This window comes from Caloenas nicobarica, chromosome 1 (assembly GCF_036013445.1).
Source record: "Caloenas nicobarica isolate bCalNic1 chromosome 1, bCalNic1.hap1, whole genome shotgun sequence".
NCBI lineage: Eukaryota > Metazoa > Chordata > Aves > Columbiformes > Columbidae > Caloenas > Caloenas nicobarica.
This window is the reverse complement of record NC_088245.1, coordinates 201,692,085-201,716,818: the sequence shown is the minus strand read 5'-3', so window position 1 is coordinate 201,716,818 and position 24,734 is coordinate 201,692,085. Positions and strand designations below refer to the sequence as shown.

The 24,734-nt window shown below is 43.8% G+C and overlaps 1 protein-coding gene across 1 annotated transcript in view; it reads left to right on the top strand.

Moving 5' to 3' along the window:
- Nucleotides 1–24,734, top strand: part of CNTN5 (contactin 5) — a 361,776-nt gene that overhangs the window by 87,899 nt on the left and 249,143 nt on the right. The window contains exon 3 of the mRNA XM_065645468.1: nucleotides 20,893–21,016. Within this exon, the coding sequence (XP_065501540.1) occupies nucleotides 20,893–21,016 (124 nt within the window). The remainder of the gene's footprint in view (nucleotides 1–20,892; nucleotides 21,017–24,734) is intronic.

Genomic DNA, 24,734 nt, shown 5'->3' with positions numbered 1-24,734 from the left:
GTGCTCTGATCCGGCCAATTTCTGGTCTTTGGCTATAAAAGCAGGATAAAAAGAAGGGGCGGCCACCCTGTCTCAACTTGGGCATCCCCTAAAAATTCTCTTCTAGACTCTAGATATCTGACCTGAATCTGAACATCCTTGTAGATGACAGCATATCTCCATGCTTGTATTGTTGAGAACCAGAGATCACGATGTTGTGGTCCTGATTCATTAGGTCTGTGGCTGTTAAAGGCAGGATAAAACGCAAAGCATCAGCCACCCTTGCACACCATTGTCACCCACTGCCCACGCCTCTTCCACACTCTTGATTCCTTAACTTAGCGTCCATGTCTCTGTAGAAGGTAGGAGATATCTCTGGATTTGTGGCTGATTACGGGAGTGCGCAATGCTCTTGTCCTGCCACTTTCTTGTCTTTGGCTGTAAAAGCAGGATAAAAAGAATGGCCGGCCACCCTGTCTCAACTTGGGCATCCCCTGAAAATTCTCGTCAAGACTCTAGATATCTGACCTGAATCTGAACATCCTTCTAGATGACAGCATATCTCCATGCCGGTGTTGTTGAGGACCTGAGTTGACCATGTTCTGGTCCAGATACATTAGGTCTCTGGCTGTTAAAGGCAGGTTAAAACGCAAAGCATCAGCCACCCTCGCACACCATTGTCACCCACTACCCAGGCCTCTTCCACACTCTTGATTCCTTAACTTAGGCTCTGTATCTCTGTAGAAAATAACACTTGTCTCTGGATTTGTGGCTGACTACGGGAGTGCGCAATGCTCTTGTCCTTCCACTTTTTGGTCTTTGGCTGTAAAAGCAGGATAAAAAGAAGGGGCGGCCACCCTGTCTCAACTTGGGCATCCCCTGAAAATTCTCTTCCATACTCTTGATATCTGACCTGAATCTGAACATCCTTGTAGATGACAGCATATCTCCATGCTTGTATTGTTGAGAACCAGAGATCACCATGTCCTGGTCGTGATTCTTTAGGTCTGTGGCTGTTAAAGGCAGGATAAAACGCAAAGCATCAGCCACCCTCACACACCATTGTCACCCACTGCCCAGGCCTCTTCCACACTCTTGATTCCTTAACTTAGCGTCCATGTCTCTGTAGAAGGTAGGAGATATCTCTGGATTTGTGGCTGATTACGGGAGTGCTCAATGCTCTTGTCCTGCCACTGTCTTGTCTTTGGCTGTAAATTCAGGATAAAAAAAGGGGCGGCCACCCTGTCTCAACTTGGGCATCCCCTGAAAATTCTCTTCCATACTCTTGATATCTGACCTGAATCTGAACATCCTTGTAGACGTCAGCATATCTCAATGCTTGTGTTGTTAAGGACCCGAGATCACCATGTTCTGGTCCTGACTCATTAGGCGCGTGGCTGTAAAAGCAGGAGAAAAAGGAAAGCATCGGCGACCCTTGCACACCATTGTCACCCACTGCTAGGCCTCTGCCACACTCTTGATTCCTTAACTTAGCATCCATGTCTCAGTAGAAGGTAGGAGATGTCTCTGGATTTCTGTCTGATTACGGGAGTGCGCAATGCTCTTGTCCTCCCCCTTTTTGGTCTTTGGCTGTAAAAGCAGGATAAAAAGAAGGGGCGGCCACCCTGTCTCAACTTGGGCATCCCCTGAAAATTCTCGTCGAGACTCTAGATATCTGACCTGAATCTGAACATCCTTGTAGATGACAGCATATCTCAATGCTTGTATTGTTGAGAACCAGAGATGACCATGTCCTGGTCCTGATTCATTAGGTCTGTGGCTGTTAAAGGCAGGATAAAATGCAAAGCATCAGCCACCCTCACACACCATTGTCACCCACTGCCCAGGCCTCTTCCACACTCTTGATTCCTTAACTTAGGCTCTGTATCTCTGTAGAAAATAACACTTGTCTCTGGATTTGTGGCTGATGACGGGAGTGCGCAATGCTCTTGTCCTTCCACTTTTTGGACTTTGGCTGTAAAAGCAGGATAAAAAGAAGGGGCAGCCACCCTGTCTCAACTTGGGCATCCCCTGAAAATTCTCTTCTAGACTCTAGATATCTGACCTGAATCTGAACATCCTTGTAGACGACAGCATATCTCCATGCTTGTATTGTTGAGAACCAGAGATCACCATTTTGTGGTCCTGATTCATTAGGTCTGTGGCTGTTAAAGGCAGGATAAAACGCAAAGCATCAGCCACCCTCACACACCATTGTCACCCACTGCCCAGGCCTCTTCCACACTCTTGATTCCTTAACTTAGCGTCCATGTCTCTGTAGAACGTAGGAGATGTCTCTGGATTTGTGGCTGATTACGGGAGTGTGCAGTGCTCTGATCCGGCCAATTTCTGGTCTTTGGCTATAAAAGCAGGATAAAAAAAGGGGCGGCCACCCTGTCTCAACTTGGGCATCCCCTGAAAATTCTCTTCTAGACTCTAGATATCTGACCTGAATCTGAACATCCTTCTAGACGACAGCATATCTCCATGCTTGTATTGTTGAGAACCAGAGATCACGATGTTGTGGTCCTGATTCATTAGGTCTGTGGCTGTTAAAGGCAGGATAAAACGCAAAGCATCAGCCACCCTTGCACACCATTGCCACCCACTGCCCACGCCTCTTCCACACTCTTGATTCCTTAACTTAGCGTCCATGTCTCTGTAGAAGGTAGGAGATATCTCTGGATTTGTGGCTGATTACGGGAGTGCGCAATGCTCTTGTCCTGCCACTTTCTTGTCTTTGGCTGTAAAAGCAGGATGAAAAGAATGGGCGGCCACCCTGTCTCAACTTGGGCATCCCCTGAAAATTCTCGTCAAGACTCTAGATATCTGACCTGAATCTGAACATCCTTCTAGATGACAGCATATCTCCATGCCGGTGTTGTTGAGGACCTGAGTTGACCATGTTCTGGTCCAGATACATTAGGTCTCTGGCTGTTAAAGGCAGGTTAAAACGCAAAGCATCAGCCACCCTCGCACACCATTGTCACCCACTACCCAGGCCTCTTCCACACTCTTGATTCCTTAACTTAGGCTCTGTATCTCTGTAGAAAATAACACCTGTCTCTGGATTTGTGGCTGACTACGGGAGTGCGCAATGCTCTTGTCCTTCCACTTTTTGGTCTTTGGCTGTAAAAGCAGGATAAAAAGAAGGGGCGGCCACCCTGTCTCAACTTGGGCATCCCCTGAAAATTCTCGTCGAGATTCTAGATATCTGACCTGAATCTGAACATCCTTCTAGACGACAGCATATCTCCATGCCGGTGTTGTTGAGGACCTGAGATGACCATGTTCTGGTCCAGATACATTAGGTCTGTGGCTGTTAAAGGCAGGTTAAAACGCAAAGCATCAGCCACCATCACACACCATTGCCACCCACTACCCAGGCCTCTTCCACACTCTTGATTCCTTAACTTAGCGTCCATGTCTCTGTAGAAGGTAGGAGATATCTCTGGATTTGTGGCTGATTACGGGAGTGCTCAATGCTCTTGTCCTGCCACTGTCTTGTCTTTGGCTGTAAATTCAGGGTAAGAAAAGGGGCGGCCACCCTGTCTCAACTTGGGCATCCCCTGAAAATTCTCTTCCATACTCTTGATATCTGACCTGAATCTGAACATCCTTGTAGACGTCAGCATATCTCAATGCTTGTGTTGTTGAGGACCCGAGATCACCATGTTCTGGTCCTGACTCATTAAGTACGTGTCTGTAAAAGCAGGATAAATAGCAAAGCATCAGCCACCCTCTCTCACCATTGTCACCCACTGCTGGGCCTCTGCCACACTCTTGATTCCTTAACTTAGCATCCATGTCTCAGTAGAAGGTAGGAGATGTCTCTGGATTTCTGTCTGATTACGGGAGTGCGCAAAGCTCTTGTCCTCCCACTTTTTGGTCTTTGGCTGTAAAAGCAGGATAAAAAGAAGGGGCGGCCACCCTGTCTCAACTTGGGCATCCCCTGAAAATTCTCTTCTAGACTCTAGATATCTGACCTGAATCTGAACATGCTTGTAGATGACAGCATATCTCAATGCTTGTATTGTTGAGAACCAGAGATGACCATGTTGTGTTCCAGATTCATTAGGTCTGTGACTGTTTAAGGCAGGATAAAATGCAAAGCATCAGCCACCCTCGCACACCATTGTCACACACTGCCCAGCCCTCTTCCACACTCTTGATTCCTTAACTTAGGCTCTGTATCTCTGTAGAACGTAGGAGATGTCTCTGGATTTGTGGCTGACTACGGGAGTGCGCAATGCTCTGATCCTGCCACTTTCTGGTCTTTGGCTGTAAAAGCAGGATAAAAAGAAGGGGCGGCCACCCTGTCTCAGTTTGGGCATCCCCTGAAAATTCTCGTCGAGACTCTAGATATCTGACCTGAATCTGAACATCCTTGTAGATGACAGCATATCTCAATGCTTGTATTGTTGAGAACCAGAGATGACCATGTCCTGGTCCTGATTCATTAGGTCTGTGGCTGTTAAAGGCAGGATAAAACGCAAAGCATCAGCCACCCTCACACACCATTGTCACCCACTGCCCAGGCCTCTGCCACACTCTTGATTCCTTAACTTAGCATCCATGTCTCTGTAGAAGGTAGGAGATGTCTCTGGATTTCTGTCTGATTACGGGAGTGCGCAATGCTCTTGTCCTCCCACTTTCTGGTCTTTGGCTGTAAAAGCAGGATAAAAAGAAGGGGCGGCCACCCTGTCTCAACTTGGGCATCCCCTGAAAATTCTCTTCCATACTCTTGATATCTGACCTGAATCTGAACATCCTTCTAGACGACAGCATATCTCCATGCTTGTATTGTTGAGAACCAGAGATCACCATTTTGTGGTCCTGATTCATTAGGTCTGTGGCTGTTAAAGGCAGGATAAAACGCAAAGCATCAGCCACCCTCACACACCATTGTCACCCACTGCCCAGGCCTCTTCCACACTCTTGATTCCTTAACTTAGCGTCCATGTCTCTGTAGAAGGTAAGAGATGTCTCTGGATTTGTGGCTGATTACGGGAGTGTGCAGTGCTCTGATCCGGCCAATTTCTGGTCTTTGGCTATAAAAGCAGGATAAAAAAAGGGGCGGCCACCCTGTCTCAACTTGGGCATCCCCTGAAAATTCTCTTCTAGACTCTAGATATCTGACCTGAATCTGAACATCCTTCTAGACGACAGCATATCTCCATGCTTGTATTGTTGAGAACCAGAGATCACCATATTGTGGTCCTGATTCATTAGGTCTGTGGCTGTTAAAGGCAGGATAAAACGCAAAGCATCAGCCACCCTTGCACACCATTGTCACCCACTGCCCACGCCTCTTCCACACTCTTGATTCCTTAACTTAGCGTCCATGTCTCTGTAGAAGGTAGGAGATATCTCTGGATTTGTGGCTGATTACGGGAGTGCGCAATGCTCTTGTCCTGCCACTTTCTTGTCTTTGGCTGTAAAAGCAGGATAAAAATAATGGGCGGCCACCCTGTCTCAACTTGGGCATCCCCTGAAAATTCTCGTCGAGACTCTAGATATCTGACCTGAATCTGAACATCCTTCTAGATGACAGCATATCTCCATGCCGGTGTTGTTGAGGACCTGAGATGACCATGTTCTGGTCCAGATACATTAAGTCTCTGGCTGTTAAAGGCAGGTTAAAACGCAAAGCATCAGCCACCATCACACACCATTGCCACCCACTACCCAGGCCTCTTCCACACTCTTGATTCCTTAACTTAGGCTCTGTATCTCTGTAGAAAATAACACTTGTCTCTGGATTTGTGGCTGACTACGGGAGTGCGCAATGCTCTTGTCCTTCCACTTTTTGGTCTTTGGCTGTAAAAGCAGGATAAAAAGAAGGGGCGGCCACCCTGTCTCAACTTGGGCATCCCCTGAAAATTCTCTTCCATACTCTTGATATCTGACCTGAATCTGAACATCCTCGTAGACGTCAGCATATCTCAATGCTTGTGTTGTTGAGGACCCGAGATCACCATGTTCTGGTCCTGACTCATTAAGTACGTGTCTCTAAAAGCAGGATAAATAGCAAAGCATCAGCCACCCTCTCTCACCATTGTCACCCACTGCCCAGGCCTCTGCCACACTCTTGATTCCTTAACTTAGCATCCATGTCTCTGTAGAAGGTAGGAGATGTCTCTGGATTTCTGTCTGATTACGGGAGTGCGCAATGCTCTTGTCCTCCCACTTTCTGGTCTTTGGCTGTAAAAGCAGGATAAAAAGAAGGGGCGGCCACCCTGTCTCAACTTGGGCATCCCCTGAAAATTCTCGTCGAGACTCTAGATATCTGACCTGAATCTGAACATCCTTGTAGATGACAGCATATCTCCATGCTTGTATTGTTGAGAACCAGAGATCACCATGTCCTGGTCCTGATTCATTAGGTCTGTGGCTGTTAAAGGCAGGATAAAACGCAAAGCATCAGCCACCCTCACACACCATTGTCACCCACTGCCCAGGCCTCTTCCACACTCTTGATTCCTTAACTTAGCGTCCATGTCTCTGTAGAACGTAGGAGATGTCTCTGGATTTGTGGCTGATTACGGGAGTGTGCAGTGCTCTGATCCGGCCAATTTCTGGTCTTTGGCTATAAAAGCAGGATAAAAAGAAGGGGCGGCCACCCTGTCTCAACTTGGGCATCCCCTAAAAATTCTCTTCTAGACTCTAGATATCTGACCTGAATCTGAACATCCTTGTAGATGACAGCATATCTCCATGCTTGTATTGTTGAGAACCAGAGATCACGATGTTGTGGTCCTGATTCATTAGGTCTGTGGCTGTTAAAGGCAGGATAAAACGCAAAGCATCAGCCACCCTTGCACACCATTGTCACCCACTGCCCACGCCTCTTCCACACTCTTGATTCCTTAACTTAGCGTCCATGTCTCTGTAGAAGGTAGGAGATATCTCTGGATTTGTGGCTGATTACGGGAGTGCGCAATGCTCTTGTCCTGCCACTTTCTTGTCTTTGGCTGTAAAAGCAGGATAAAAAGAATGGCCGGCCACCCTGTCTCAACTTGGGCATCCCCTGAAAATTCTCGTCAAGACTCTAGATATCTGACCTGAATCTGAACATCCTTCTAGATGACAGCATATCTCCATGCCGGTGTTGTTGAGGACCTGAGTTGACCATGTTCTGGTCCAGATACATTAGGTCTCTGGCTGTTAAAGGCAGGTTAAAACGCAAAGCATCAGCCACCCTCGCACACCATTGTCACCCACTACCCAGGCCTCTTCCACACTCTTGATTCCTTAACTTAGGCTCTGTATCTCTGTAGAAAATAACACTTGTCTCTGGATTTGTGGCTGACTACGGGAGTGCGCAATGCTCTTGTCCTTCCACTTTTTGGTCTTTGGCTGTAAAAGCAGGATAAAAAGAAGGGGCGGCCACCCTGTCTCAACTTGGGCATCCCCTGAAAATTCTCTTCCATACTCTTGATATCTGACCTGAATCTGAACATCCTTGTAGATGACAGCATATCTCCATGCTTGTATTGTTGAGAACCAGAGATCACCATGTCCTGGTCGTGATTCTTTAGGTCTGTGGCTGTTAAAGGCAGGATAAAACGCAAAGCATCAGCCACCCTCACACACCATTGTCACCCACTGCCCAGGCCTCTTCCACACTCTTGATTCCTTAACTTAGCGTCCATGTCTCTGTAGAAGGTAGGAGATATCTCTGGATTTGTGGCTGATTACGGGAGTGCTCAATGCTCTTGTCCTGCCACTGTCTTGTCTTTGGCTGTAAATTCAGGATAAAAAAAGGGGCGGCCACCCTGTCTCAACTTGGGCATCCCCTGAAAATTCTCTTCCATACTCTTGATATCTGACCTGAATCTGAACATCCTTGTAGACGTCAGCATATCTCAATGCTTGTGTTGTTAAGGACCCGAGATCACCATGTTCTGGTCCTGACTCATTAGGCGCGTGGCTGTAAAAGCAGGAGAAAAAGGAAAGCATCGGCGACCCTTGCACACCATTGTCACCCACTGCTAGGCCTCTGCCACACTCTTGATTCCTTAACTTAGCATCCATGTCTCAGTAGAAGGTAGGAGATGTCTCTGGATTTCTGTCTGATTACGGGAGTGCGCAATGCTCTTGTCCTCCCCCTTTTTGGTCTTTGGCTGTAAAAGCAGGATAAAAAGAAGGGGCGGCCACCCTGTCTCAACTTGGGCATCCCCTGAAAATTCTCGTCGAGACTCTAGATATCTGACCTGAATCTGAACATCCTTGTAGATGACAGCATATCTCAATGCTTGTATTGTTGAGAACCAGAGATGACCATGTCCTGGTCCTGATTCATTAGGTCTGTGGCTGTTAAAGGCAGGATAAAATGCAAAGCATCAGCCACCCTCACACACCATTGTCACCCACTGCCCAGGCCTCTTCCACACTCTTGATTCCTTAACTTAGGCTCTGTATCTCTGTAGAAAATAACAGTTGTCTCTGGATTTGTGGCTGATGACGGGAGTGCGCAATGCTCTTGTCCTTCCACTTTTTGGACTTTGGCTGTAAAAGCAGGATAAAAAGAAGGGGCAGCCACCCTGTCTCAACTTGGGCATCCCCTGAAAATTCTCTTCTAGACTCTAGATATCTGACCTGAATCTGAACATCCTTGTAGACGACAGCATATCTCCATGCTTGTATTGTTGAGAACCAGAGATCACCATTTTGTGGTCCTGATTCATTAGGTCTGTGGCTGTTAAAGGCAGGATAAAACGCAAAGCATCAGCCACCCTCACACACCATTGTCACCCACTGCCCAGGCCTCTTCCACACTCTTGATTCCTTAACTTAGCGTCCATGTCTCTGTAGAACGTAGGAGATGTCTCTGGATTTGTGGCTGATTACGGGAGTGTGCAGTGCTCTGATCCGGCCAATTTCTGGTCTTTGGCTATAAAAGCAGGATAAAAAAAGGGGCGGCCACCCTGTCTCAACTTGGGCATCCCCTGAAAATTCTCTTCTAGACTCTAGATATCTGACCTGAATCTGAACATCCTTCTAGACGACAGCATATCTCCATGCTTGTATTGTTGAGAACCAGAGATCACGATGTTGTGGTCCTGATTCATTAGGTCTGTGGCTGTTAAAGGCAGGATAAAACGCAAAGCATCAGCCACCCTTGCACACCATTGCCACCCACTGCCCACGCCTCTTCCACACTCTTGATTCCTTAACTTAGCATCCATGTCTCTGTAGAAGGTAGGAGATATCTCTGGATTTGTGGCTGATTACGGGAGTGCGCAATGCTCTTGTCCTGCCACTTTCTTGTCTTTGGCTGTAAAAGCAGGATGAAAAGAATGGGCGGCCACCCTGTCTCAACTTGGGCATCCCCTGAAAATTCTCGTCAAGACTCTAGATATCTGACCTGAATCTGAACATCCTTCTAGATGACAGCATATCTCCATGCCGGTGTTGTTGAGGACCTGAGTTGACCATGTTCTGGTCCAGATACATTAGGTCTCTGGCTGTTAAAGGCAGGTTAAAACGCAAAGCATCAGCCACCCTCGCACACCATTGTCACCCACTACCCAGGCCTCTTCCACACTCTTGATTCCTTAACTTAGGCTCTGTATCTCTGTAGAAAATAACACCTGTCTCTGGATTTGTGGCTGACTACGGGAGTGCGCAATGCTCTTGTCCTTCCACTTTTTGGTCTTTGGCTGTAAAAGCAGGATAAAAAGAAGGGGCGGCCACCCTGTCTCAACTTGGGCATCCCCTGAAAATTCTCGTCGAGATTCTAGATATCTGACCTGAATCTGAACATCCTTCTAGACGACAGCATATCTCCATGCCGGTGTTGTTGAGGACCTGAGATGACCATGTTCTGGTCCAGATACATTAGGTCTGTGGCTGTTAAAGGCAGGTTAAAACGCAAAGCATCAGCCACCATCACACACCATTGCCACCCACTACCCAGGCCTCTTCCACACTCTTGATTCCTTAACTTAGCGTCCATGTCTCTGTAGAAGGTAGGAGATATCTCTGGATTTGTGGCTGATTACGGGAGTGCTCAATGCTCTTGTCCTGCCACTGTCTTGTCTTTGGCTGTAAATTCAGGGTAAGAAAAGGGGCGGCCACCCTGTCTCAACTTGGGCATCCCCTGAAAATTCTCTTCCATACTCTTGATATCTGACCTGAATCTGAACATCCTTGTAGACGTCAGCATATCTCAATGCTTGTGTTGTTGAGGACCCGAGATCACCATGTTCTGGTCCTGACTCATTAAGTACGTGTCTGTAAAAGCAGGATAAATAGCAAAGCATCAGCCACCCTCTCTCACCATTGTCACCCACTGCTGGGCCTCTGCCACACTCTTGATTCCTTAACTTAGCATCCATGTCTCAGTAGAAGGTAGGAGATGTCTCTGGATTTCTGTCTGATTACGGGAGTGCGCAAAGCTCTTGTCCTCCCACTTTTTGGTCTTTGGCTGTAAAAGCAGGATAAAAAGAAGGGGCGGCCACCCTGTCTCAACTTGGGCATCCCCTGAAAATTCTCTTCTAGACTCTAGATATCTGACCTGAATCTGAACATGCTTGTAGATGACAGCATATCTCAATGCTTGTATTGTTGAGAACCAGAGATGACCATGTTGTGTTCCAGATTCATTAGGTCTGTGACTGTTTAAGGCAGGATAAAATGCAAAGCATCAGCCACCCTCGCACACCATTGTCACACACTGCCCAGCCCTCTTCCACACTCTTGATTCCTTAACTTAGGCTCTGTATCTCTGTAGAACGTAGGAGATGTCTCTGGATTTGTGGCTGACTACGGGAGTGCGCAATGCTCTGATCCTGCCACTTTCTGGTCTTTGGCTGTAAAAGCAGGATAAAAAGAAGGGGCGGCCACCCTGTCTCAGTTTGGGCATCCCCTGAAAATTCTCGTCGAGACTCTAGATATCTGACCTGAATCTGAACATCCTTGTAGATGACAGCATATCTCAATGCTTGTATTGTTGAGAACCAGAGATGACCATGTCCTGGTCCTGATTCATTAGGTCTGTGGCTGTTAAAGGCAGGATAAAACGCAAAGCATCAGCCACCCTCACACACCATTGTCACCCACTGCCCAGGCCTCTGCCACACTCTTGATTCCTTAACTTAGCATCCATGTCTCTGTAGAAGGTAGGAGATGTCTCTGGATTTCTGTCTGATTACGGGAGTGCGCAATGCTCTTGTCCTCCCACTTTCTGGTCTTTGTCTGTAAAAGCAGGATAAAAAGAAGGGGCAGCCACCCTGTCTCAACTTGGGCATCCCCTGAAAATTCTCTTCTAGATTCTAGATATCTGACCTGAATCTGAACATCCTTCTAGATGACAGCATATCTCCATACTTGTATTGTTGAGAACCAGAGATCACCATGTTCTGGTCCTGACTCATTAAGTACGTGTCTGTAAAAGCAGGATAAATAGCAAAGCATCAGCCACCCTCTCTCACCATTGTCACCCACTGCTAGGCCTCTGCCACACTCTTGATTCCTTAACTTAGCGTCCATGTCTCTGTAGAAGGTAGGAGATGTCTCTGGATTTCTGTCTGATTACGGGAGTGCCCAATGCTCTTGTCCTCCCACTTTTTGGTCTTTGGCTGTAAAAGCAGGATAAAAAGAAGGGGCAGCTACCCTGTCTCAATTTGGGCATCCCCTGAAAATTCTCGTCGAGACTCTAGATATCTGACCTGAATCTGAACATCCTTGTAGATGACAGCATATCTCAATGCTTCTATTTGAGAACCAGAGATGACCATGTTCTGGTCCAGATTCATAAGGTCCGTGGCTGTTAAAGGCAGGATAAAACGCAAAGCATCAGCCACCCTCGCACACCGTTGTCACCCACTGCCCAGGCCTCTTCCACACTCTTGATTCCTTAACTTAGGCTCTGTATCTCTGTAGAAAATAACACTTGTCTCTGGATTTGTGGCTGACTACGGTAGTGCGCAATGCTCTTGTCCTTCCAGTTTTTGGTCTTTGGCTGTAAAAGCAGGATAAAAAGAAGGGGCGGCCACCCTGTCTCAATTTGGGCATCCCCTGAAAATTCTCGTCGAGACTCTAGATATCTGACCTGAATCTGAACATCCTTGTAGATGACAGCATATCTCCATGCTTGTATTGTTGAGAACCAGAGATGACCATGTCCTGGTCCAGATTCATTAGGTCTGTGGCTGTTAAAGGCAGGATAAAACGCAAAGCATCAGCCACCCTCACACACCATTGTCACCCACTGCCCAGGCCTCTTCCACACTCTTGATTCCTTAACTTAGCGTCCATGTCTCTGTAGAAGGTAGGAGATATCTCTGGATTTGTGGCTGATTACGGGAGTGCGCAATGCTCTTGTCCTGCCACTGTCTTGTCTTTGGCTGTAAATTCAGGATAAAAAAAAGGGGCGGCCACCCTGTCTCAACTTGGGCATCCCCTGAAAATTCTCTTCCATACTCTTGATATCTGACCTGAATCTGAACATCCTTGTAGACGTCAGCATATCTCAATGCTTGTGTTGTTGAGGACCCGAGATCACCATGTTCTGGTCCTGACTCATTAAGTACGTGTCTGTAAAAGCAGGATAAATAGCAAAGCATCAGCCACCCTCTCTCACCATTGTCACCCACTGCTAGGCCTCTGCCACACTCTTGACTCCTTAACTTAGCATCCATGTCTCAGTAGAAGGTAGGAGATGTCTCTGGATTTCTGTCTGATTACGGGAGTGCGCAATGCTCTTTTCCTCCCACTTTTTGGTCTTTGGCTGTAAAAGCAGGATAAAAAAAGGGGCGGCCACCCTGTCTCAACTTGGGCATCCCCTGAAAATTCTCGTCGAGACTCTTGATATCTGACCTGAATCCGAACATCCTTGTAGATGACAGCATATCTCAATGCTTCTATTTGAGAACCAGAGATGACCATGTCCTGGTCCTGATTCATTAGGTCTGTGGCTGTTAAAGGCAGGATAAAACGCAAAGCATTAGCCACCCTCGCACACCGTTGTCACCCACTGCCCAGGCCTCTTCCACACTCTTGATTCCTTAACTTAGGCTCTGTATCTCTGTAGAAAATAACAGTTGTCTCTGGATTTGTGGCTGACTACGGGAGTGCGCAATGCTCTTGTCCTTCCACTTTTTGGTCTTTGGCTGTAAAAGCAGGATAAAAAGAAGGGGCGGCCACCCTGTCTCAATTTGGGCATCCCCTGAAAATTCTCGTCGAGACTCTAGATATCTGACCTGAATCTGAACATCCTTGTAGACGACAGCATATCTCAATGTCTGTGCTGTTGAGAACCAGAGATGACCATGTCCTGGTCCTGATTCATTAGGTCTGTGGCTGTTAGAGGCAGGACAAAACGCAAAGCATTAGCCACTCTCGCACACCATTGTCACCCACTGCCCAGGCCTCTTCCACACTCTTGATTCCTTAACTTAGCGTCCATGTCTCTGTAGAAGGCTGGAGATATCTCTGGATTTGTGGCTGATTACGGGAGTGCTCAATGCTCTTGTCCTGCCACTGTCTTGTCTTTGGCTGTAAATTCAGGATAAAAAAAGGGGCGGCCACCCTGTCTCAACTTGGGCATCCCCTGAAAATTCTCTTCCATACTCTTGATATCTGACCTGAATCTGAACATCCTTGTAGACGTCAGCATATCTCAATGCTTGTATTGTTGAGGACCCGAGATCACCATGTTCTGGTCCTGACTCATTAGGCGCGTGGCTGTAAAAGCAGGAGAAAAAGGAAAGCATCGGCCACCCTTGCACACCATTGTCACCCACTGCCCAGGCCTCTGCGAAACTCTTGATTCCTTAACTTAGCGTCCATGTCTCTGTAGAACGTAGGAGATGTCTCTGGATTTGTGGCTGATTACGGGAGTGCGCAATGCTCTGAACCTGCCACTTTCTGGTCTTTGGCTGTAAAAGCAGGATAAAAAGAAGGGGCGGGCACCCTGTCTCAACTTGGGCATCCCCTGAAAATTCTCCTCGAGACTCTAGATATCTGACCTGAATCTGAACATCCTTGTAGATGACAGCATATCTCAATGCTTGTATTGTTGAGAACCAGAGATGACCATGTCCTGGTCCTGATTCATTAGGTCTGTGGCTGTTAAAGGCAGGATAAAATGCAAAGCATCAGCCACCCTCGCACACCATTGTCACCCACTGCCCAGGCCTCTTCCACACTCTTGATTCCTTAACTTAGCGTCCATGTCTCTGTAGAAGGCAGGAGATATCTCTGGATTTGTGGCTGATTACGGGAGTGCTCAATGCTCTTGTCCTCCCCCTTTTTGGTCTTTGGCTGTAAAAGCAGGATAAAAAGAAGGGGCGGCCACCCTGTCTCAACTTGGGCATCCCCTGAAAATTCTCTTCCATACTCTTGATATCTGACCTGAATCTGAACATCCTTGTAGATGATAGCATATCTCAATGCTTGTGTTGTTGCGAACTGGAGATCACCATGTTCTGGTCCTGACTCATTATGCGCGTGACTGTTAAAAGGCAGGATAAAAACAAAAGCATCAGCCACCCTCTCTCACCATTGTCACCCACTGCCGAAGTCTCTGACAGACTCTTGATTCCCTAACTTAGCGTCTATATCTCTTTAGAAGGTTTCTAATATCTATGTGTTTGTGTCTGATTACTGGAGTATGTTATTTTCTGGTCCACGCATGTGTATCTCCGTTTACTGTAAAAGACAGGGTAAAAAGCATGGGTGCCCCTCTAGGCCCGTGGCTGCAAAGGGCAGGATAAAAAACCCAGGCGCAGCCACGCTCACTCACCTTCAGGAACCTCTATCTTTCTCCGGCCAGCCTTTTGATATCTGACTTTAGTGTTATAATCGTTGTGGAATGTATCAGATCTCTCAAGCTTTCTGACTAAAGACCACAGATTTTCTTGGTGTGATCCACTCCTGTCCAGGCCCATGGCTGCAAATGGCAGAATAAAAACCAAAGCATCAGCCACCCTCACTCACCATTGGCACTGAATGCCTTTGCCTCTTCCAGAGTCCTGATTCCTTAACTTACTGTCTATATCTGTGTAGAAGATAGCAGATGTCCCTGGGTTTATGGCTGATTATGGAGGTGAGCCATGGGTTTGTCCTGCCTTTTTTCTTTGCTGTGGTTGTGAAAGGTATGAGAAAAAATAAGGGGGCACCCACCCTGGCTCAGCTTTGTCATCCCCTGTACAACTTTGTGCCAGACTCTTTATATCTTAACTTATTGTCTGTGTCCTTGTAGACGATAGCTTTTCTCTCATATTTTATTGCTGAGAACATGAATTCATTATGATCTGGTCCTGCAGCATTCTGGGCCTGCAGCTTTTTGATACAGAATAAAAAGCAAAGGGACAGCTACACTCACAGTAGGCAGCCCAGGGCTCTTCTGTGCTCTTGATGCTTTAACTTAGCTTCAGCATCCTTCTAGAAGGTAGTGAGTCTCTCACTTTGTGGCTGAGGACGGGAGTTCACCATGGTCTTTTCCTGCCCTGTGTGAGGCTCTGGCTCTGGAAGACAAAGGAGGAGCAGCCACCATATGTCACACCAGGGACAAGCCCTGCCTCCCTGCCCAGGCCCAGCAGCCCTGCCCTCCCCTCCCTGCCCTCCTCCCTGCGCTCTCGCCTCAGCCCTCGCTCACCCGCCTGCCCCCCTCCAGTCTGGGCTGGCTCACCCCACAGCCCTTTCTGTACCTGTCCTGGGCACCTGTCACCAACTCTGATATGGCCACCACCAACATTCTGCTTGCTATGACATGGCCACGGCATCACCAGGGGTTCCAATGGAATGCCCAGCCCTTGGCTGTCCAGGAAAAAGGGCCCTTGCTCCTCAGTCTTGTTCAAACACAGTGGGATGGACAAACCTATTACCCTAGGCCTGTGGAGAAAACAGTCAACATGGAAAGCCCACTGTCACACCTGTCTGTGTGGGGAGAGCATCTTGACCCATGGCTGCAGTAACATCACAGCCTCTCATTATCCTTTTCTAATGTTTAAAATTATAAATTAAGGTTATTTTTCCTTAAGTGTCTACTTTGATATGAAAATACTGAAAACTGCTGATAAATTGGTAAGATGGTAGAAGAGATCCAAAATTTTATTAAAGTTTTTCCTGAAAGTTCAGACTTTTATCCTGCAATGTTAGAAATCTCTGTATTATGAGTGGTACTATGCACACACACTTTTTTTTTTTTTTTCATTCTTTCTAGGAAAATGGATTAACTACTTAAATTTAGAGTGACTATTCACATCGCTCACTTTCAAAGATTTCAGGCTGTGAGGTCACCATCCAGTCCAATTCACTCCTCAGCCCTGGCTCCATGACTGACTACTCCTGTAGATCTATAGCCTCACACTACGACTTTCTGCATGCTGCACAACCTGGCTTCACCTCTGTTATCTATTAGGAGAAGGGAAAAGAGGTCTGCATTCCTGAGTCTCATCCCACCATGAAAGACCAACAAGGCCCACCTTGAATACTGTGTTCAGTTTTGGGCCTCCTCACTACAAGGACATTGAAGTACCAGAGAGAGTGCAGAGGAGGTGACAAAGCTGGTGAGGGCCCTGGAGCACAAGTCTGATGAGGAGCAGCTGAGGGAGCTGGGGCTGTTCAGCCTGGAGGAAAGGAGGCTGAGGGGAGACCTTATCGCTGTCTGCAACTGCCTGAAAGGAGGTTGTAGCATGGAGGGTGTTGGTCTCTTCTCCTGAGTAGCAAGTGATAGGATGAGAGGAAAGGGCCCCAAGTTGCACCAGGGGAGGTTTAGATTGGATATTAGGAAAAAATTCTTCCTGGAAAGGGTTGTCAGGCATTGGAACAGGCTGCCCAGGGAAGTGGTGGAGTCACCATCCCTGGAGGTGTTTAAAAGATGTATACATGAGATTCTTAGGGACATGGTTTAGTGCTAGAGTTAGGTTGTGGTTGGACTTGATGATCCTGAGGGTCTTTTCCAACGAAAATGATTCTAACATTATCAGAGTGTGCACTGGCTTCTGGGAAATGTTCTCAAGTTCCACATTTTCAATGTAGTTTTAGACTCCCTACACAGGAAAGAGAATACAATATGCCTCCCCTGGTATTCCAGGTCAATTTTGGAAGAGTCTAGGACTTACCACTGTTTTTAATGGGATGTTAATAGCTAGCTAAACTGTGTGCCCATCATTGATAAACTACTGAAGCCTTCACAAGGCTTCATTTTATTTGAGCTTTTATTAGCTTTATGTATAAGAAAGCTAAAAGTTTTCTCTTTAATTACAAGCTGATCTGTATTTTAATTTTAAAATAATAGTTTTAAAATATTTTTGAAATATTTAAATGAAATATTTACATCAGCAGAGTGTTTCCTTCGTTGCTTTTGAAATTAAGAAACGAGGCACTTAAGATTTTGAATTTCAAGTCAGTCACTGGAGTTTAATGAAGACAGTATCATTAAGTAATCTGTTATGTTTTCTTGCATGTAATAGATCACACCCCATTGCATTTTATTTACTGAACCCTTTATTAAGCCTAATAATTTATAAGTTTATAGTCTTGTCCTTTCAGCAAGTGCTTTGGTCTCTTCAGAATAGACCCTTTTCTTCAATTATTCTGTTGCAATCCAGGTGATCTAACTAAGAATTCATTTAGCCAATTTAGCTACAAACTGATGAACATCTCATTCATTATTATGTTGCTTCTGAGTCTCCAAATAATCTCTGCTGGTACTCCACACTCATCTGAAATGCAGAGAAGCAGCTAACTACATATTTTGATCTTTTAGGAACATGACTTGCATTCACTGATCTTTCTCTGTTACCTTTGTCTTCATGGCAGGCAGAAGTAAAACCTGTTCTTCTCATTCCACACAGCACAAGTATCCATTTGGCCACTACCATTAAGAATACCAGCCTTCACCTAAAGAGTTCAGGTTTTGGGGTTTGTTGTTTTTTTTTTTTTTCCAAAAGGAAAGTGCAACACAGTATGTCATTGTTACTGTTGTAACCTGTACTCCTAGTGACACCAATGCCTACCTAGCATTGCATCTTTTTCTTTTATTTCCAGCAATCCTAGACTGTCACATTATATTTTATGTACAGACTCACTCCTAGGGAGAAGATAATATAATTAATCTTCGTTAATATACTCCCTATTCAAATAGCTACTAATCTGCATGGAATAACATCTAAATCTAAACCCATGTTTTAGTTTTGCCGTCATTAATTAATTTTCGGTTTTGCTAGATCCAAGCTTGGTGGGAGCTCTGATTATTTACACCTGCATTCATTAGTATTTTCTTTTGTGCAATGTAAGAAGCAAGAAATAAAATTATAAGAAACAATCCATAAATTTTTTTTATATCCACATTTTCCTTTCTTAAAATAAGTTTTGCCAGCTGATTCCATTGCACCTGTGTCTGCCTCATTTGTAGTGCTCAAAACTTAGCACTGGAGTTATTTTAATTTCAATAATATAAGCACATATCAAAAATCACTTATTGTTGTGGGGTTTTTTTTTAAATAATTGTAGAATCATAGAATCATTTTGGTTGGAAGACACCCTTAAGATCATTGAGCCCAACCATAACCTAACTCTAGCACTAAACTATGTCCCCAAGAACATCATCTGTACATCTTTTAAACACCTCCAGGGATGGTGACTCAACCACTTCCCTGGGCAGCCTGTTCCAATGCCTGACAAGCCTTTCTGTGAAGAATTTTTTCCTCATATCCAATCTGAACCTTCCCCGGTGCAACTTGAGGCCATTTCCCCTTGTCCTATCACTTGCTACCTGGGAGAAGAGCCCAACATCCCCCACATTACAACCTCCTTTCAGGTGGTTATAAACAGCAATATGGTCTCCTCTCAGCCTCCTTTTCTCCAAGCTAAACCCCGCCATTTCCCTCAACCACTCCTCATCAGACTTGTTCTCCAGACCCCTCACCAGCTTCGTCACCCTCCTCTGAACTCGCTGCAGCACCTCAATGTCTTTCTTGTAGTGAGAGGCCCAAAACTGAACACAAGATTTGAGGCTGGGCCTCACCAGCACCGAGTACAGGGGGACGATCACTTCTCTAGTCCTGCTGGCCACACTATTCCTGATACAAGCCAGGATGCTGTTGGCCTTTTTGGCCACCTGGGCACACTGCTGGCTCATGTTCAGCTGCTGTCGATCAACACCCCCAGATCCCTCTCTGCCAGGCAGCTTTCCAGCCACTCTTCCCTGAGCCTGTAGCGCTGCCTGGGGTTGTTGTGACCCAAGTGCAGGACCCGGCACTTGGCCTTGTTGAACTTCATGCAATTGGCCTCAGCCCAATGATCCAGCTGGCCCAGATCTCTCTGTAGAGCAGATATCTGACCTAGAAAATTTATTTCTGCCAATACACCCAACTGAAGTAATGTATCTAGACACAGAAGTAATGTATATATGCAGAACAGCAATCCACACTCCTTTAGACAATCCTACAAAAAGGGCTAATAAACTTAAGAATTATGCAAAACCAGAAACTACTAATTGTTGCTGCTCTCATTTGCTGTCTTTACAAATTGACAGGCTAATTTTTTTAATTGATTTCAGTAAAAGCCTACATACCTGAAAATAACGGTATTTTCAAAATCTGCATTTGAATAGCAGTGTAAAAAGACAAAAAACTAAGTGTGCAATAAGGGTATAGTCACTAAAAAGGAAGGTTGAATAGCATAATGGGTTTTCACGTGATCTTTTCACTATATGATAATAGAATTGAGAAACCCAAAATATCACAGAATTTAAGGACATGGAAATTTGCACCTCAGGACTGGCGTAATATGGACCTATGTCCCCCATATTTCTCATTCTTATTCAGACTCCAAGAGTTTCTTCTCTGTACCAAGGCGCGTAGTCCCATGCACCTTTTCCTGTATACCCAAACTTTCTGGAACTATTACTAGTATGAACTATTACCAGTATGAAAAACATCACAGTTCCCAAAACTGTGAACCCATAACATATAGTTTAAGTTGTATGGAGTTAGTAGAACAATGCAGTAAATAATCTTTTAAGTCGGCGACCAAAACCCAAAGTCTTCAGGTGCACCTTACTTATGTCAAGCTGGTAATGGTAGGACAAATATTAATATGAAGTTACATACTACTTAATGCGCTGTCCTTAGTACAGCTGAAAGACTTTAATGACCCAAATCATTAGGGTAGCATTCTAAATTTGACTAAATCCTCCAATAGTTTAGAGCAAGTCTCAGTTGATTAAAATTCCACAGTCTTCTAGTGCACAGTGAGCATCTTAGTTATTCAGACCTGCATGATCAGGAATGCTATTCTGGCAACCTTTTACTTTCTGAAGGTTACACTTCCCTCTTCACAGTATGAATGAATTGGAATCATAGATGTATTCTATCATTCTATCCAGCTTTTCTTGTTCAGAAATTTAAATTTGTATGGAGATATAGATGTATGCCCAATTAGAGAAGACAGTGGAGGAAAACGAAATGTCAGATTTTGCTACATATTATTTAATAGTAGCCACCAGCTGCTGCCATTAATTTTACAAGTGGTTTTTCTTAGCAACTCCTTGACATAAAGAGGAAAACTGTCTTAGTTTTTTATAAGCTGCTGCAAGCAGCAGGAAAATTTTTGTTTACCTTGCTCTCTATAAGCAGAGTTAACTCCTCTTTCTGGCTTAATTCTCTCAAACAGCTCTTTAGACTGCAAGCCAAAAGATGTCTGATGAGAAAGCGGTTTTAAGGCATGATAAACACTTAAATCATACTATGTATTTTATTGTTAGCTTAGTAATATTTCCTCCTTATATTTTTTTTTTCCTTTCACTATTGCTTTATAATATTGCATCCAAAGTAATGCGATATGAACCTCTGGAAAACAAACGAAATTTTGAATACTTTAATCTCACTTTATAAAAGCTATAATACATTTACATTTATTCAGACTTCCTAAACTATAGCACTTCTATTTCCACAGAAAGCGTTGATTATGGGCCAGTGTTTGTACAAGAGCCAGATGATGTGATTTTTCCAACTGATTCTGAGGAGAAGAAAGTATCTCTGAATTGTCAAGCTCATGGAAATCCTACTCCCACATACAGGTACCTGTTTTAGAAAATTTTTTAGTTTTCAGAATATTAGCCACTGTAATCCCACTTTGAGATTCAGTGTGCTTTAGAGAACAACATAACAGAAACAACTTCATGACACAAATGACTGTCCTGATTGAACGCTTTTTCTGATACTAAGTAAGCAAGAAGCATAACTGGTGGTGAATAAAAGCAAAGTGATATTTGATGTTTAAAATTGCATTCTCTGTGCATCTTATCTATCCATGTGGAGGGACTCCTTTTGTATAGTTTTTTGACTTGTGTCTGCAAGAGTTAACAAGATCAAAATACTTAATTGTTTATTTGTTTTTTCTAAACATCTTTAAATCTATGAAATACTGTCCCATTCTACATGGAATTCTGTAAATAACAGGTACATGGAATGACATGACTATGCCATACAGGATACAAAGACTGAGCCAAATCTGGCGTCTTTTCACTCAGAAGTCCAGCACCTTATTCCTTTGCAACCATTGTCTCTTGCCTGTTTTTCCACAGTGACTGTTATGCCACAGATATTTACTATACAGATCAGTTATGACACACCTGCGAGTCTGAGAGTTCAGTTTATTAATGGTGCCCACCTACAGGTGGAAACAGTATGTTGCAGTCACCTTATCCATTTGTTATATCTGACTCTGCTTATATTTTATACAAATTACAAGTGATGTAGGAGGACTGGGGGAACACATGGTTGATTATTTTTTCCATACACACTTTATCTTTTCTCACAGAGTCATTCTTCACTTACAAAGGGAACATAAGGACTCTTATTGTTGTGTTTTGTAATAGGTGACAATCATCAGTCCTGCATTATATTGTCTACCTATTATACTTATTTCACTTGTGGAATCCTTAGTATTCTGGATGGATTCTCCTTTGACTTATTTGAATCACAAAATTTGCATTTCTATGGCTGAAAGAAATTCAGAGGCAGTACCATCTTTACATATCCTCATCACAACAGCACTGAATCTGTCTCTTTGGAACTGATGTGAGTCACTAAATGGATCTAATGCACGGCACAACCACCCCAAACAGCTCAGGCATGACTAAAGCATGTAACAAGAGTTTAGGAATGAGTGGCAATAAATTCTTGAAACTGGAATTGCATTAACTCCTCACCTTGTGGGATTAAAGTTATGTTGCATCCTTCCTTATTGACATTCCTTGAGTAATTTCTATTTTTAGTTTCTTGATAAAAAAGTATATTAGTTTCACATACTGTTGAAGTGCTATCAGTCCATGAAACACTGCATGTGACCACAGGGAAAAGGCACAAATTCCCACCAAAAGAGAGGAAACCTTTGTTGAGCCCTCCCAGACAACCCAATTATTCTTGTAGACATTATCTCTTCGGAGAACTTACATAATTTTATTTCTTTCTTGGTCCACTATTTTTTGCATTTTCCCAGTAGAATGGCATCAACACAGACTTTCAGTATATCTTAAAATGTGGCTATAAGGAGGATAGAGGCTTAGTCTTCACAAGCAGCCACATGTAGAAGGCAAGGGGCGACAGATACAAGAGAGGTTTCATACAAGAAAGGTTTCATCTCAGTATAAGAAAGACATTTTTATGTGTGAGAACAATCATTCACTGGAACAACCTCCTCAGGGACATGGCAGACTCCCCATCACTGGAGGTTTTCAAGATGCAATTTAACAAGGTGCTAGATAACCTTATTTAGTCCTCCTTTCCCATGAAATATTGCACCAAATGGTCTTTTGAGCTCCTTTCCAACCTGGACTGGTTTATGATTTTGTAATATCTATTCCTTCAGTTCTCCAGAGATTAATTGGTGTCAGCAGCCTCATAAACAAACTTTCCTGACTGCTGTTCATGCAGGGAAAGCTTTGACCTGAAAGACCTAATTCTAACAGCACAGTTAAACTTCTCCTCCTTCTATTGCTGCCACTTATCTGCACAGTATATGCAATACAAGCTGCCATTCAAGGTAAGCGAAACAAGATCTAAATTACTTTGTGAGGAATACACTGTTCTCCAGGGCAGGTGCAAAGGGAATTTAGCCTCAAAAAAGCCTTAGATGGGCAAAGGTTTGTTATATGTCACTGCCCAACCTTTGGCATATAAAGTAGTGAGAAGGGATAGTTCCATATCACCCAAGTTCCTTTCCTATTATCTACAAGCACTGGACAATAAAGATCTTTATTTACATGGATCAGGAGGCCCATGCTGCTAAGTATTTTTTTCTTCTAAAACCGAAGCACAGTACAGTTTTTGTGGTTTGTTTGTTTGTTGGGTTGGTTTGGGGTTTTTTGTTTTTTTTTTTTTGTTTGCTTGGTTGGTTGGTTTTTAAGCTATGATAAAAGGACATATAAAGCATTAAAAATTCCAAAATTAAATTGTCTCTGACATTTTAATTCATTTCCTTAGTCTATATAGCTTAGGATACAGTACTTATAACCAGTTTACAATTTTTTTTTTTTTTTTTTTTGCTAGGACATTATTTTAAACAGAATAGAGAATGGTCACATCATTTCAGATTTTCTTCTTCCTTGCAAAAAGCTTTTTTCCCTTGCTCCCTTGTTCCCTTTGTTCCCCAAAATAATAATTATTAATTTTTTGAGTTCCAGTCATAAAGGTATTTAGATGCATTTATTTAGGGAATAACTCCCTGAGATAAACTGATTCCATTTGCTCAGGATTTCTGCAAATCATACTTTAGTATTAAAAGTGAGGACCTGTACAATTAAGAACATAACTGAGATGCCCTCAATAAGGAATACAGACATTCACAAGCTTCCTGCAGGATATCACAGGTCACCAGTGTTACTGAGTTAAAGGCAGGTGCAGAATTCCCTGAGATGCTGCTTCGCTACACTGCTTTTTGTGCCTGTGAAACACCACATATCCTGTTTTACTTCAGACACATATAAGCTGACTACAATTTTTTTGTCAGTACTGTTTCCTGATAGAAAAGGCAGTTGAAAAAAAAAAAAAGGATTACTTTCTGTCTGCCTAAGCCAAATTAGAAAATTTTAAAATATTATTTGTCGCTTTTCTTCAAGAAAAAATGTAGCTGATTTTCCTATCAGCTTGTTACCTTTTTAGTATTATATTTCGGTTTCTGACTTCCCATATCAGCCCAAGTACCTAGAAGAAAACATGTCACACAATTCAGTGTTTCTTTTTCTCTAACGTGTTTGGACTATATGAGGGGAATACAATCATTTACGATGGACCCCAAGATATATAGGCAGGCAGCCATCCAGATCCAGAGTTCTGGGGTAACATTGCAAAAACATATTTTTGCATTGAATTTAACTGAAAATGAAATTAAGTGAAGAAACTTAATTAAAGCAAAGCAAATTTTGTATCAGTTCCCATTTGGAAATGCCAAAAAAATGTAATTTTGATTTTTTCCTTATCTAAATCTCCCATCATTTCTGGATCAATTAATTTTACATTTTAATCTCTCTATATATAAATGAATGTATATGTATGTAAAAGTTAGCTTTCATTATGATTTCATTCAAAATCTTAGATCATAAATAGTTCAAGATTAAAAGTTCCTCTTCTTTTTAGATCTGCTCTATATTAATCTTTTAAAAAATGTAGTGAGTCTTACAGACATTTTCCTAATATCCTTTGCAATATAAAGTTATTGTCAGCAGTGTCTCATTTCTTACATTAAATTAAACAGAGGGCCTCTATGATGAGAAGTCCAATCACGAAAAAAAAGGG